Below are 14,812 nucleotides of genomic sequence, written 5' to 3'. Positions count from 1 at the left end.
ACTAACAGCTGGGTGAATGTTCACACGTGGAGCAGAGCTGTGCAGCCAGACCCCATCTAGAGCAGCCACACTGAGAGCAACCCGGGAGGCGTCTGGTGCCCCTTCCAGTCACTTCTCTACTGTGCTGGTCTCTGACACCATGGGTCACTTTTCCCCAGTTCTGAGCTTATGTAGTTGAAATCTCGCACACTGTAGCCTTTTGTGCTTGGGTTCTTACGTTGCATACTCTTAGTGTAGAGTGTTTCTCAAAAGCATGGACTTAAATGCAAACCCAGATTTGGACCCCAGTTCTGCCGTTTACTGCCACGTGACCTCAGGTGAATTTTGTGACATCCAAGCCTGAGAGGTACCATCTTTTTAAGTAGGAATAATGAAGACATTAAATTGTAATTAGCTAGTGCACATCTAGCAGCTAGCCGATCGCAGACACATAATTAAGTGTTCAGTAGAGTTTGGTTATTTTTATATATTAAGCCAGTATTGTCTTGGTGAGATTGAGCTCCATCTTGTCATACTGACTGTTACCCTGGGTTTAATCTTCCAGAATACCCACCCCATATTTTCCCTCAGTTGGGAGTGTGTGGTCAGTTTCCTGTGGAATACAGAGGCCGCCTGTCCTATCCAAATAATGACGGACACAGACCAGGTACGTGTGCTGTCTCGGGCCGTCTCGCTGAGCTGGCTCTGGACCTTCCCACCTGGGTGTCCCAGCTCTGCACTCACCCCTTCCCTCATGCTTCCAAATCTGTTATTGGCGTCACCATTTCCTGCACATTGACCTTTGGGAGTCATCCTGCATTGCTCTCCCTGCCCCAGCTCCCATATGCTGGGCTGAGAACCAGACCCTCAGCTTTACTCCCCGCTGATTGCAGATTCCTTCCTTTTTCTCCATTCCCCTGTCCCTTCCGTGTTGCAGTGGCATCCCAGTGGGCTCGGGGGGTTCTCCACCACCGCAGAGAAGTGAGTGGTTAACATATCACTCCAACACCTAAAACATAGTCATCTGTAGGATCTGCCCCATCCGTTTCAGTGGGATGCTCGAGGTTTTAAAATTCCGATCCCAGTCCTGTTACTGCCATTTCTTCTGAGTGCCTGTTGCCATCCTGGCGTATCCTGCTCTTTGGCCTTGGCATGTGTTCGTGCCCTTGGGCGAGCCCTCTCCTGCAGAGCATAGCAGCAGGCTGCCCTGTGATGTGTCCTCTGACTCTGAAGGGAGGCTTGTGGTTTCCACAGCCTTGGGTGTTTTCTTCATGGTGGGACTTACCTCTCTCCCTCCCCCTTTAAAATCTCCGCTTTGACAGCAGAGCTCAGGCTCACCTAAATGAATGTTCCCAGCCAGGGTTCTGGGTTCGTGGAGCCTGGGGAGGGCGGGGACGGTAGGGTGCTGCACTCTGTCCTTGGCCGTACTTTCCGGGGCTGGGGCTGCTGCCAATTTCCCTGCATCTGGTGGACTGTGCAGAGAACAGACTTGGGGTGGGGGGAGGTTTACAACGTCTCCTAGAAGAGAAGAGATGGTGAAGCACCTCGTCATGCCTCCCATCACCGTTGCCTTTAAGTGAATAGGTGAGATGGAAACAGAACACTTAAACCAATTTCTAAGTTTGTTTGTTTTTGATTACTTATGGGTTGCTTATGGTTTCCCCCTAACTTTTCCCTTGGGGGTCAGCATTGGTCTTCTTACCCAGGTAAATATTGTAAGCCCTAAGAGCTTTCAGGTAAGTTAATATTTCTGAGCCCGGTATCACACTGGGGCAGGCAGCAGGGGTTGTGTCTGGAGGGGCGGGTGAGTACGCATAGGGCTGCTTTTCTGACAGGGGTTTAAAGTCAGTGAGAAGTGCATGTTTTGTGAGGTCCATACGCACAGGCTTTGGAGGTGCTCTGTATTTGTTGAGTTCCTGTGTCTCTTTCCCCTGTTGTTCCTGCAGGCCTGTTCCATAAGGGACCCAAATAGTGGCTTTGTGTTTGATCTTAACCCGCTGAACAGTTCCCAAGCATACGTGGTTTCGGGAATTGGGAAGACTTTTGTGGTAAGAATTATGTGATGAATTTCCGGTTTGCTTTGAGAAAAGGAAGTGTGCGTTGAAGTCACCTGCAGCTGGTGCAGCTGGTGGCAGGTGTCTTTGGGAACGGCCCAGGGCACTGTGATGGCAGCTCTCACCCAGGAAGAGATGGAAGAATCCAAATTTAAGGGGAAAGAGAGGTAAAACTCACTCGCATCCTGCTCTAGTGCAGACATGTGAGGGTACCATTTTTCTGGAAATAAGTTATTTCTGATCTGTTGTTGTGTGTCTAGAGCGGTGGTCCTGGGCCACAGCATCGGTGTCACCCGCAGTTTGTTAGAAATACAAATTCTTGTGGGGTGGGTCCATCAGTTTGTTTTTAACCAGCCCCCAGGTGATTCTGATGTCAAGAGGAAATGGTACTTACCTAATCCAAGAAAAGGGAAATGACCTGGGTGGCTGTGTTCTAGAATCTTCTGACAGCACTTCCTACATGGATAGCCCTGACGGAAGGAGAGAATTAGCTCTGAAAACAGGAATTGGCATAGGAACATCTTATGTGGATTTGGTACCGAGGGGAACTTTGTAGGTACACGTCACGCGGGAGAGCACAGCCCGGGAGAACACTGAACAGGGTTTGTCCCTCAGCAGCACTTTGGCTGGTCCACCACCCACCCCCAACCCCCAACCCCCAAATTGCTCCTACAGGGTTTGGTTTATAATAGGTTTGTAATAGGTGAGTGCGTATGTGGCCACACGTGAGTGAGAGGCAGACAAGAACATTGTTGGTCCACGTAGAGGACGTGCTGGAAGATACGAACCCTTATAAAGAACATGCTAGAAGCAGGCCGGCCCGGCTCTGCCTTGTGGGCACTAACTAGCAGGGGCGTCAGCAGGTGGCAGGTGTGTCGAGGCTCCTGGGCGACGGCACAGCCAGCGTGCTGCCATCTACTCAGGACACCACCGCCACCAGCTGACTCCCTGGCTTTGTACCCTCGCCGCCCGGTCCTGCTGGGCTCAGCTGCCCCCAGATCCGCGCCCCCCCCCCCCCCCCCCCCCCCCCCCCCCCCCCCCCCCCCGGGGCCTCCCCACGCTGCTGAAGCTGCCGAGTGAGACATCTCCAGGGGTGCCTGCACTCCCAATCGGAGGGGCCTGTAGATGTGGGCAGCCAGGATGGCCAGTGCCCACAGCATGGCAGAGTGAGCCCAGGCTTCTCTCAGCTCTGTTGCCAATTTACAGGCGAGACTGTGAAAGTAGGAAAGGGAACCTGCCCCAGCATTTCGTCCCCAGGGCCTCCTGCACACAGCCCACATGGCTGCGGAGCACCTGCGTGGGGTTTCGTGCTAACTGGCCATTTCCTGAGGAGGAAACTTCGGTTTTTAAGAAAAGCGCTTTCTATATGTAGACCTTGATTGTGGACACCCCGTCCATGAGCACTTAGCAGACGTAGAGAAGTCTTTCCTTTCTGTGTCTTCATACCACAGAGCATATTCAACTTCATTGTCACGACAGCGATATCAACATCTGTGAGAAATACAGGGGTGTCCCCTCATGGTTACTGGTAATTGACATTTCAACTACAGATGCCTTCGCTCACGTTGACAATGGTGTAAAATTCTCCATGTGTATTCCCTCCGTTATAGGTGGTGCGTTGTTATATGCAGCATATCTCTTGCATTTACAGATACAGGGCTGTATAAATAAACGTGTTTATTATTCCTTAGAAGCAACTTATGGGCATTGTCATTTGGACTTTAAATGTTGCATTATGTACTAAGTTTAGGCTTTAACTGCCTGAACATGTAAGGTGGTAACTTGAACACTGTCTGGTTAGTCTGGCAGGGTTTGAGTGGCTAGGGCTCTTGTTTATGGCGAGTTATGTGGCCCAAGTTAACGTGTATGGTTCTTGCTGTCTGGCCTGCAGTTTAACGTGTGTGGCACAATGCCGGTCTGTGGGACCTTCGATGGAAAACCAGCCTCTGGCTGTGAGGCGGAAATTCAGACAAAGGACCTAAAGAATCTGAAGCCAGAAAGGCTGGTTGGACTCGAGAAAAGCCTGCAGCTGTCCACTGAGGGCTTTATAACTCTGACCTACAAAGGGCCTCTTTCCCCGGCCACAGGTGAGCTCAGAACCACGTCGTGTTGCAGCTAACAGGTGTCCTGGTGGCTCCGTGACTGTGAACCTTCTGAGCATGGACCATGAACGACCTGCCCTCCTGCCCTGGGGCCGCGGCGCCACACTCCCGAATCGCCCTGTGTGCCCTGCCAGGCCCCTGACGTGCGGTCCTGTAGCTGGCGGGGTCGCGCTGTGGGCTCTCCCTCTGCCTGCCCCGTCCCCCAGCCTCCTAACACTAGGCCCCTCAGGTGGTTCTTGGACGTAAAGCTTTGTGACCTCAGGCTGGTTACTAAACCTCTTTGCTTCAGTTCCCTCCCGGACTGGGCGGGGTCGATGGCCTTACCTGCCGCCTCCGTGGACTGCTCTGGGTCCTTGGTGGCCTGCCGCCGCTGGCCCTGGCTGCAGCAGCCCTTCGGTGGTCTTCCTGCTTGTGCTCCCCCCCCACCCCCCAGTATTCTGTGTTCAGAGCACGTCACTCCCAGCCATGTGCACCCAGAGTAGAGGCCAGTGCTGTCACAGTGGTTGGGGCAACACGATCCCCCACTCCTCGTTCCATCCTGCTCACCTCCTGCTTCTGAACCCGTCCGGCCCCCCTCTCACCCGCCCTCCCGTCCTGAGCCTGTGTCCTCGCTCTTGCCTCTGCCCATTTTGCTCTTCCCTCAAGATGGCCCCGTGGCCCCTTTCTTCTTCCTCAGCTATCCGCCCAGATGTCCCTTTCTCGGTGGGGCCGGCCACCGCATTTAAAACCCACACCACCTTGGGGTTTCCTCGGCCTGGGCCTGCTGCATTTTCCTTCCTTGCACTTCTCACTGTTTTGTGTGCCCTAGACTGCATGTCATGGGCTCAGTGTGGGGGCCACCGGACTGGGACGTGAGCTCCTGGGGGGGCGAGGGTTTTTCTGAGTCTTTCACTGCTGTGTGTACGAGGAACTAAGTATTGTCCGACAAGACAGTGACGTTAGCTAGTGTTTGGGTTGAGGAATGGATGCTGCGTTTGCCTGTTTTCTGGAATACCCGGACGGAGGACGTTCGGCTCACCGTGTGAGCCCATGGCTGTGTGGGTCACTACTGCGCTGAGGGTGTCCGCTCGGCCGTTCCCGTTGGGCCCCGTGAAACAGACCCAGGGCGGTGGTGTCGTCCTTCTAACGGGGGCTGTGCGGTTTGTCCCCAGTGGCAGCCGCTGCTCTGGCATGTGTCGGGACGGCTGCTCTGCTTCACGTCTGGCCTCCTTGTTCCCAGGGACCGCTGACGCCTTTATCATCCGCTTTGTTTGCAACGATGACCTTTACCCGGGAACCCCCAAATTCCTGCATCAGGACATTGACTCTGCCCTGGGGATCCGAAACACTTTCTTTGAGTTTGAGACTGCACTGGCCTGCGTCCCCTCTCCTGTGGATTGCCAGGTCACGGGTAAGGCCGAGAGGCCCGGGCTGAGGAGGCCGGTCGAGGGTGTGCGTGTGTGTGTGTGTGTATACGCACGTATGTGAGTGTGTGCGTGTATGTACGCGCGCACGTGTGCATGAGTGTACGCGCGTGTGCGTGAGTGTATATACGTGCGCGCGTGTGTCCGTGTGAGTGTATATACGTGCGCGCGCGCGCGTGTGTATATACACGCGCATGAGCGTGTATACATGTGCACGCGCGTGTGCGCAAGTGTATATACGTGTGCGCGTGAGTGTATACACGCGCGCGCGCGTGCATGAGTGTATACACGTGCGCGCGCGTGTGTGGGTGTGTCCGTGTGAGTGTATATACGCGCGCGTGTGTGTCCGTGTGAGTGTATATACACGCGCGCGCGTGTGTGTGTATATACGCGCGTATGAGCGTGTGTGTACATGTGCCCGCACATGTGCGTGAGTATATATACGTGTGCGTGTATATATGTGCGCGTGTCTGTGAGTGTATATGCGCGCGCGCCTGAGTGTATATACGTGTGCCCGTGTGCGTGTGTATATGCGTGCGCGTGTGTGTCCGTGTGAGTGTATATACGTGCGCACGTGTGTGGGTGTATATACGCGCGCATGAGCGTGTGTGTACATGTGCACGCGTGTGTGCGTGAGTGTATATATGCGCGTGTGTGAGCGTGTGCGTGTGGGTATGCGCGCGTGTGAGCGTGTGGTGTGCTTTGTTTTATAGGCAGCATATTTGTGTTATGTGCTTCTTTGATCCTTACACTTGAGAGGTTTCTCTTGAAGAGAATCTGGTAATTCAGGGTTTTAATCTATATTTTGGAATCAGAAGCTGCCTAAGAACAGAAGAAAACTCAGGGGAAAGAAATATTATCAGATCTTATTTGAGGACCTAAAAGAAAGGCTGTAAAGCTCTGTCAGGCGCACCCGGACGCTGAACAGTGTCCCCGGATGCCTCGTGCTCTGCCGATGGCTCTGCCCCTCCACATCAGTGGTGCTCGTTGTGAAGGGCAGCTTCGAGGGCAGAGCGAGTGTACGTGTCTGTAGGAAAAGCCTCTGAGCTTCCTGTGGATCTCCTGATTCCTTCATAACCAATGTCAAGTTCGTGCATCATGGGTCTTCGGTCAGGGTGAAAAAGGTGGTGCTCTAATGCTAACCAGAAAGCAGGGCTAGCTGGACTGTTTCCGTGTATTTCAGACGTCGCTGGAAATGAGTATGACCTGAGTGGCTTAAGCAGAGTCAGGAAGCCCTGGACTGCTGTGGACACCTCGGCTGATGGAAGAAAGAGAACTTTCTATCTGAGTGTTTGCAATCCCCTCCCTTATATTCCCAGATGCCACGGTGAGTTGAGAGCATTTGACTTGAGTTCTGTCTGCCTTTCTCCTGTCCCCTGCCCCAGACGAGCTCCCGTCTCTTGCAGGCAGCGCGGTGGGGTCCTGCCTGGTGTCAGAAGACAACAGCTGGAACCTGGGCGTGGTGCAGATCAGCCCCCAGGCTGCCGAGAATGGCTCCCTGAGTATTGTCTATGTCAACGGTGACAAGTGCGGGAACCAGCGCTTCTCCACCAGGATCACGCTCGAGTGCGCTCAGACCTCGGTGCGTGAGTTGATGAACTGCTTTCATTTCCCACTTCCCTTCAGTCTCTCAGTCTTCTCTCTGAGTTCAGTCCTGCCTGCGTTTTCATGGGTTTTCAGCCTTTGGTAGCATTTGACTAGATTTTCCTCCAGGTGTCACGTGTTTAATAAGTGCTCTGTGTTTTTCCTCGTGGAGATCGAAAGTTGGATATTAATTGTGGTTATCTTTTTGACTGACTTTTTAAAAAAGGCAAGAACATAAATATTTGGTTTCTATTCTAGGGATCCCCAACATTTCAGCTTCTGGATGATTGTGAGTATGTGTTTGTCTGGAGAACGGTGGAAGCCTGTCCCGTCATCAGAGTGGAAGGTAAGACCTGGGGCCCAGCCCACTAATAGTTGTAAACGGATGAAGTAGCAGAGGCTCCAGGCAGCATCCTAGATGCGAAACCCAGTCGTAATGGCGGGGGGATAATTTCTTATCCTTGGGTTTTGACTCCAGTGCACAGCTAATTTTGTCGGTGACACCCTCCTCACCTGCCTGGAGCGATGCTGAGCTAGCGCCTTCTCACATTTAAGAATCTTAACTTGGGGTTTTGATTGGTCCAGTGGATCTTTACCCTGTGATCTCAGCTTTTCTAGAAGGCTATCTGATAGGCGGTTTGTACTTTGTGTAGAAGCGCATTGAGATAATGTGGAAATAGCGTTTAATGCTTATTTTAAGACCGTACTCACCTGATTAAAAATTAGAAGAATGTTTTTTGCCCGACGGTGTGAGTGTCGGTAGGCTCGCAGTTGCCCTTCATGTCTGTGTGTCCTTGAAGGAGACAACTGTGAGGTGAAGGACCCGAGGCACGGCAACCTATACGACCTGAAGCCGCTGGCCGTCAATGACACCGTCGTGAGTGCTGGCGAATACACCTACTACTTCCGGGTCTGTGGCAAGCTGTCCTCAGAGGTCTGCTCCACTAACGACAGGTCCAAGGTGATCTCATCGTGTCAGGAGAAGCGGGGACCCGAGGGATTTCAAAAAGTGGCAGGTACCGTGGGTTTTTCTTCTGCTCTTGTGCAAGAATGGAATTACGTATTAAGATGTTATGCTGAAGGATGACCTCTTTCCGGAGTAGGAAGAAAGCTTTGTTCTGGTGAAATATTAATGATGCTTCTGATTTCACTTGATTTTCTTAAGTAGGGTGCATGCTGACAGATGTTGTTAGAGCTTATTCTGTTCGTTCTTAGCAATTCCAGTTAGTGATTCTTTATTGCAACCAGGGACATGCTGAAGTAGCCAGTAATGGGTGTTCTGAGGTGGTACTTTCTAGAGTTGAGTCGGAGGGGGGCATCTAGGACAGGGTTTGGCTGTAAACTTACAGGGCAGGCTGTTGGTCATCATGCTGTCTCAGCAGCTGGGCAAGTGATACTACATTTAAGAACTCTTAAAGCGAGAGAGCACACGAGCACAAGTGGGGAGGGGCAGAGGCAGAGAGAGAGGAGCTCACGCAGACTCCTCCTTGAGCTCGGGGCTCGATCCTACAACCCCAAGATCACGACCTGAGCCGAAACCAGGAGTCTGGACACTTACCTGACTGAGCCTCCCAGGCACCTCTAAGTTTAAGAACTTTTAAAAAGAAAATAGCTGACGTGACAAGTGCATGGGCAACACCTCGGGGCCATCCACTTAGGTGATGAGGCTGGGGAGCGGCTGCTCCTCATTGTTCCCTCCATTAGTCTGTAACGTCGTAACCTTGGGCGAGAGGAGGCCTGGTTTTATTCCGCCCACAGTGCAGCGCGGCAGGGAGCAGGTTCCAGCGCCCGGGGGCCAGGCATACCCCCTCTTCTAGCCATTTATCCGGGGTACGTGATGTGACGTGCCTGTTAGGGTTAGCATGGCGGCACCAATCCTTGTTTTAATTAGGTTCTTTCTGAACAGGTCTCCTCACTCAGAAGCTGACGTATGAGAATGGCTTATTGAAGATGAACTACACCGGGGGGGACACTTGCCATAAGGTGTACCAGCGTTCCACAACCATCTTCTTCTACTGCGACCGGAGCACCCAGAGGGTGAGTGTGCTTCCAGCCCGCCCGGATGTCTGCCTGGCCGGGAGCTGCTTCTCCGCATTCCTGCTGCTCGATCTGCTCTGGTTAGCTTAGTTTAAATGCACCAGTTACAGAAGATACGTCAAAACCTTGATCGATGTGTCTGGATTTTAATGAACATAACCATCCTTTACTATATTCGTTCCTAAGATCTAAAGGGTAAGAAACGAACTGAGGTTTCCCCTCTGACGTATCTCTCTCTTACCTTCTCCAGCCGGTATTTCTCAGGGAGACTTCGGATTGCTCCTACTTGTTCGAGTGGCGAACGCAGTATGCCTGTGCGCCTTTTGACCTGACCGAGTGCTCGTTCAAGTAAGTGGAGGCCGTCTCTTGACCTTCTGCGCAGTCGGGGGCACTTGGCGCAGCTCTGCTTTAATGATTAGTGGTCGGGGGACAGGAGGTTAGCTGAGGTGGTTTCTCTCCACCTTCGTCCCTTCGTATTCAGATGAGCAGTTGGACTAGGTTAACTTCCAGATCCTTCACAGCTTTGGGTTTCGGTGATTATTTTGTGTTAAGATGCATACAGGGAGGTGATTGCAGTTGGAACGGAAAACCTTGCATGATTCACAGGTGTAAGTGGAGTAGAGTGACCAGGACGTCACCTGGCCTCCGCCCACCCTTGCACGCCGCTTGTGTCTGGGGACACCACAGCGAAGAAGGGCGTGGAGAGGATGAGGGGCTGGGGTGTGGGAGACGGTGTGGGGGAGGCGGCCCCCAGACTGCAGGTTTTCAGGGGCTGTCGATGGTTCTTTTGATCTCTGTTGCCTGTGGCTCCTGGAATTGGGTGGCTGGCAGCTCTTGAGGTGAGGGAGAGGTCTTTCCTGTGTGGGAATGCTAACAGAGTTGCCCTTGGAACTGTTACAAAATAGGCATCTTGTGTCCCATCCCTGGAGGTTGGTCTGTGGTTCTGAATGTTTAAGGGACATGCTGTCTCTTCCCTGTATGATGATCGACCCTGAAAAGGATCGCAGGGTTACAGCACTCAGTCCTGGGGGACGGTAGAGTCACTTCCACGTTTTCCTTACTTCCTGTTCTGTTTGATTGCATTCTCTCCTTTTATTTAGGTAAAGTAATAATTCTGTAAGTGTTAGTAACGTATGGAAAAGCATACATTCAGGAATCTACGTGTTTAGTGACATTGAATCATAATTTGTTTTGTAACATTTCTTTTTCCAGCTAACGCTTCATGAGCGTTTCCATGTGAAACAAATTCATTTCTCATTTCTAGTGGGTGTGAACGATCCTTCCGAGTAGATAGCCCTGATTGACTTGACTGTTTTCTTACTGCCATTTGAGACTGTCTTCTGCTTTCTGAGATTTGTGTACAAAGAGTCTTACATTTTTGTACATAAAGCTTTTCCTACCAAATATTTTTATTCACCGTTTTTAAAAGAATTAATGAAGTAAAAAATGGAATAATCAGTTAAAATGGAAGTTGACACATGCATATTGTAATAACTTCATGGGAGTACAAAAACGTGTACAGTGAGGTCATCTTGTTGGTAAGTTTTTCTCTGACCACGACGTCTAAAATCTCAACCTCCCTCCACCACCCAGCCCCAGATTTTTTTCCTCTTCAGCTTTAATAGCCCTCTGACATACTGTCTACTTAAAAAAACTTATATCCTGTTTATGGTGTTTTCCTTCTCCTGGTAATTTCTGCAAATTTCATAAAATGGGTGATTTGTATCTTTTTGGTTCAGTATAACACCCTCAGCTTAGCACGTATTTTTTGAACGAACGAATGCTTTCCGTTCTCCCCTTCCCTGCTGAGGCCTCACGGGGTGGCGTCTGTGATTGTGCCTCTGTCTTCACCTGGACCTAGTGCTTCCTGGGGACAGACGTGGGTCTTGCTCAGCATCAACACTGCACCTGCTGTGGGGTTGGCCCTCAGTAACAGTCGTGTGTGGGATTTGTGTAGTAAGTAAACTTCAGCCTGAGCAGACATGTCGACAGCAGTTCATTTTTATTTCAGTGGCCGTCTCAGGGTTGGACAGCAGGTGGTTGCTCCCGAGAGTGCTCTGTGCTGTGAGTGCTCCACGGAGCCCGCTGTTCCCTCCTGTCCTCTCACGGGCCTGAGCACGGGGAGCGCTTCCTTTGCAGGCCTGGTCTTTGCTCTTTTTTGGATTAATACATGATTTTGCTGAACCAAGTCTTAAAGTTTCCTGAGCTCAGGTTCTGATTCTGACTGGAGGTGGTGGGCCAGGTCCAGTCTGAAGTTCTGTCCCTGGGTGGGACCTGAGGCTCAGGATGTCGGGCACAGACCGCACCTTAAATATTGAGCCTTTCCGGTGCTCGGTGTCCATCCGGAGTCCAAGTGAGCCTAACCGCAGTGTCTCCTTCCAGAGACGAGGCTGGCAACACCTTCGACCTCTCGTCCCTGGCAAGGTACAGTGACAACTGGGAAGCCGTCACAAGGACAGGAGCCACCGAGCACTATCTCATCAACGTTTGCAAGTCTCTGTCTCCCCAGGCTGGCTCCGGTGAGAGAGGACTCTTGGGCGGATGGCCTGTAGTCAGTTTGGGAGAAGATCGAGTAGGAACAGGATTCTGTGAAGGTGTTTTGGCCATGAAGCGGCAGGAGGAATTATTTAAGGGTCTCATGACTGATCCCTGGGATGGTCTAGCAGAAGTCTTTGTTGAAGGCTCTGCTGGGAACATAGTAACCTTATTTGAACAGGAGTTGGAGGTGGGTGGAGGGAATCATGGTGGTAGGTGATTTCTTAGCAGGGTAGGAGACACAGAGAGCAAAGCAGAGATTGAACGCATGCCCTCTGTGTTTACTGAGAGTAATGTGGGCGGGTGCTCCTTTACATTTGAGGCCGTGGGCCCCCTTCCCCTCACTTTCTGTGCCGGGCAGATCAGTGACAGCATGGTTCCTAATCCATGAGGTGGGACTAATTCTTTACACAGGGCAGATATCACAGACATTTTGGGGACTGGGAAATTGGCAGAGTTCTCGGTAACTCTTTTTTTTTTTTTTTTAAAGATTTTATTTATTTATTTGAGAGAGAATGAGATAGAGAGAGAGTATGAGAGGGGGGAGGGTCAGAGGGAGACGCAGACTCCCTGCTGAGCAGGGAGCCCGATGCGGGACTTGATCCTGGGACTCCAGGATCATGACCTGAGCCAAAGGCAGTCGCTTAACCAACTGAGCCACCCAGGTGCCCCTCTCGGTAACTCTTAAAGATGGTACTTGAATGTGGGCCATTTAAAATGTCCTGTTGGCTTATCTAGGTATTTTAGTCTCAACACATTTGGGGTTCAGAAATAATTCAGTCTATGAAACCTTGCATTCTCCCCGCACTCCATGCCTACTAACTGAGAAGTCCTGTGGCATCATTGTCATCTCGTGAAAGAAATAGCAGATACTTTGGAGTGACTATTAGAATCAAGTGTATAGCATGTGTGACATTACTTACCAGATCAATTCTGGACTGGAACATCGGCAAAGGCAACAACCATGTCTCCTCTCACAGAGCCGTGCCCTGCGGAAGCAGCCGCGTGTCTCTTGGGCAGCTCCAAGCCTGTGAACCTCGGCAGGGTGAGGGAGGGGCCCCAGTGGAGAGATGGCGCCACTGTCCTGAAGTACGTCGATGGTGACTTGTGTCCAGACCAAATTCGGAAAAAGTCAACCACCATCCGCTTCACCTGTAGCGAGAGCCAAGTCGTAAGTGACGCCGCTTCCTCAGCCCCCGGCGGGTAGCTCTGGGCCCGTGCGGATCGCAGGGCCAGTGAGACGGTCTGCTTGCCCTGGGATCTGAGTGGAGGATGCGATGCTCGGGGCTCTGTGGCATGACCGCGGGTGCCGGGGGTACCGCCTCAGCCCTATGGCGCCTGGGCACCTACCTCTCTTCTCTGGCTCCTGGGGTGTCTGACCTGCGGTTCTAGTCTCAGAACTGGTTGGTTCTCCTTAAAGTTTGGTCCCCTGCAGATCCCCCCCAAGGCTGTAGAGCAAACCGGTATTTGACAACCTGCCCTTTGCCTTCACAGATGCAGCTTGGGAGAAGCAGAAGGTTAGACAGACCAGGGTCAGGGCTGCTCTTTATTTCCTAGCTTGGTTACTTAACTGTGCTAAGCTGTGTCCCCGTGAATAACACGAGCTGTTCCCGTCTTGCCAAATCGCTGTGAGGTGTAGAGAGGAAGTAGGAGGTGCCGGGCATCACTGCCAGTGTATGGTTGGTGCACGGTCCATGGGGGCTGGTCTCATTTCTGTGCTCCATGCCTCTCTCTAAGGGGTTGGTGGGTGTAGCTAAGCAGGTGTGGGACTGAATTAATGGTCTCTCTGGACTGTTTGTCCCCCCAGGAACATCTCCACGTGTGAGATGAAGGTGAAGCCCCATGTGCTATTAAAAATTAGGGTTGTAACTAATTTTAGGAATAAAGTCAAGCTGGACCAGCCCACTCAGTGTTCTAGGCTGGAGCGCCCACTGTCTCCAGCTGTGTTTGGCCAGCAGTGGTAGGAGGAGCTCTGGGAGCCTGAGGTCTGCCCTCTTGGCAGGAGTAGCAGCTGGGCCTTCCTCCTCGGGAAGCTGTGCAGAGGCTTAGCCTAGACAGGAGCTGCTGGGGCCTGGACACCTGGGCCCCGATAGACCCTCTCAGCTCCGTAACTGGCAGAGGCTCGTGGTAGAGGAAGAAAGAGCTGATGGACATGTGGGAGGAAACACGAGGGTGATGTGTGAGGGGCTCTGCACGTGGGTTGCCCAGGAGGCTGGCAAAGCTGCCAGGGGTTTATCTGGAAAGGAGTGTACTGCTGAACCAGTCTTAGCGGCTCCGTGGTGGACAGGAAGCGTGGGGATGTACGGAGCGCGTGTAGCCCGTGCAAGTGGAGGATCGTGGAGTAAATGACGAGTTCTCTGGGTGGGGCTTTTTGTTTTGTCTATAATAACAGATCTGAGTTCCTTTGCTTTTAGAGTGTTACCAGCTATTTCCTCTTTCCTGACTCACCAGAGCCTTTGAGCCACTTCCTCACCCTGTCCCCTGCCTGTCTTTCCCTAGCTGTAGCTGTAGGAAGATCTCCATGATGCCCCAAGTGGATTTCTGGCTCTGAGTCCGCCTCACCTTGCATGTTAAGGCCCTAGTGCAATCCCAGGAAGATCTTGACCTTTTGCTTTTCTAAGTGTGCCCTCAGTCCATAAACACACTGACAAAAATTCCACGTGGTATTGCAGAGAGGCTCCCATATGCCCTGTTGGCAACACTCTGTCCTTTGCTCGTAGAATTCCAGGCCCATGTTCATCAGTGCGGTGGAAGACTGTGAGTACACCTTCTCCTGGCCCACACCAGCTGCCTGTCCTGTGAGGAGCAATGTGCACGACAACTGCCAAGTCACCAACCCTGCCACAGGTGAGGGACGCTGCCAGGCACCACCACCCCCCATAGTGAGGACGCTGCCAGTCACCAGCCCCCACAGTGAGGACATTGCCAGTCACCAGCCCCCCCCATAGTGAGGACGCTGCCAGTCGCCAACCCCCACAGTGAGGACACTGCCAGTCATCAACCCCCTCCCCCATAGTGAGGACACAGCCAGTCACCAACCCCCACAGTGAGGACACTGCCAGTCATCAACCCCCCCCCCATAGTGAGGACACTGCCAGTCACCAACCCCCACAGTGAG

General features: G+C 52.2%; 1 protein-coding gene across 1 annotated transcript in view; it reads left to right on the top strand.

Annotated features, from left to right (window-relative positions):
• Positions 1–14,812, top strand: part of IGF2R (insulin like growth factor 2 receptor) — a 100,527-nt gene that overhangs the window by 60,249 nt on the left and 25,466 nt on the right. Inside the window, exons 20-32 of the mRNA XM_032408244.1 lie at positions 545–646; positions 1,926–2,027; positions 3,925–4,120; positions 5,355–5,525; positions 6,722–6,865; positions 6,945–7,120; positions 7,381–7,468; positions 7,923–8,138; positions 9,029–9,159; positions 9,410–9,507; positions 11,542–11,678; positions 12,675–12,865; positions 14,415–14,607. Coding sequence (XP_032264135.1) covers positions 545–646; positions 1,926–2,027; positions 3,925–4,120; positions 5,355–5,525; positions 6,722–6,865; positions 6,945–7,120; positions 7,381–7,468; positions 7,923–8,138; positions 9,029–9,159; positions 9,410–9,507; positions 11,542–11,678; positions 12,675–12,865; positions 14,415–14,607 — 1,945 coding nt within the window. The remainder of the gene's footprint in view (positions 1–544; positions 647–1,925; positions 2,028–3,924; positions 4,121–5,354; positions 5,526–6,721; positions 6,866–6,944; positions 7,121–7,380; positions 7,469–7,922; positions 8,139–9,028; positions 9,160–9,409; positions 9,508–11,541; positions 11,679–12,674; positions 12,866–14,414; positions 14,608–14,812) is intronic.

Source organism: Phoca vitulina, unplaced genomic scaffold (genome assembly GCF_004348235.1).
Source record: "Phoca vitulina isolate PV1807 unplaced genomic scaffold, GSC_HSeal_1.0 scaffold9, whole genome shotgun sequence".
Classification (NCBI taxonomy): domain Eukaryota; kingdom Metazoa; phylum Chordata; class Mammalia; order Carnivora; family Phocidae; genus Phoca; species Phoca vitulina.
The sequence above is the reverse complement of the archived record's forward strand: the minus strand, read 5'-3'. Positions and strand labels throughout refer to the sequence as shown.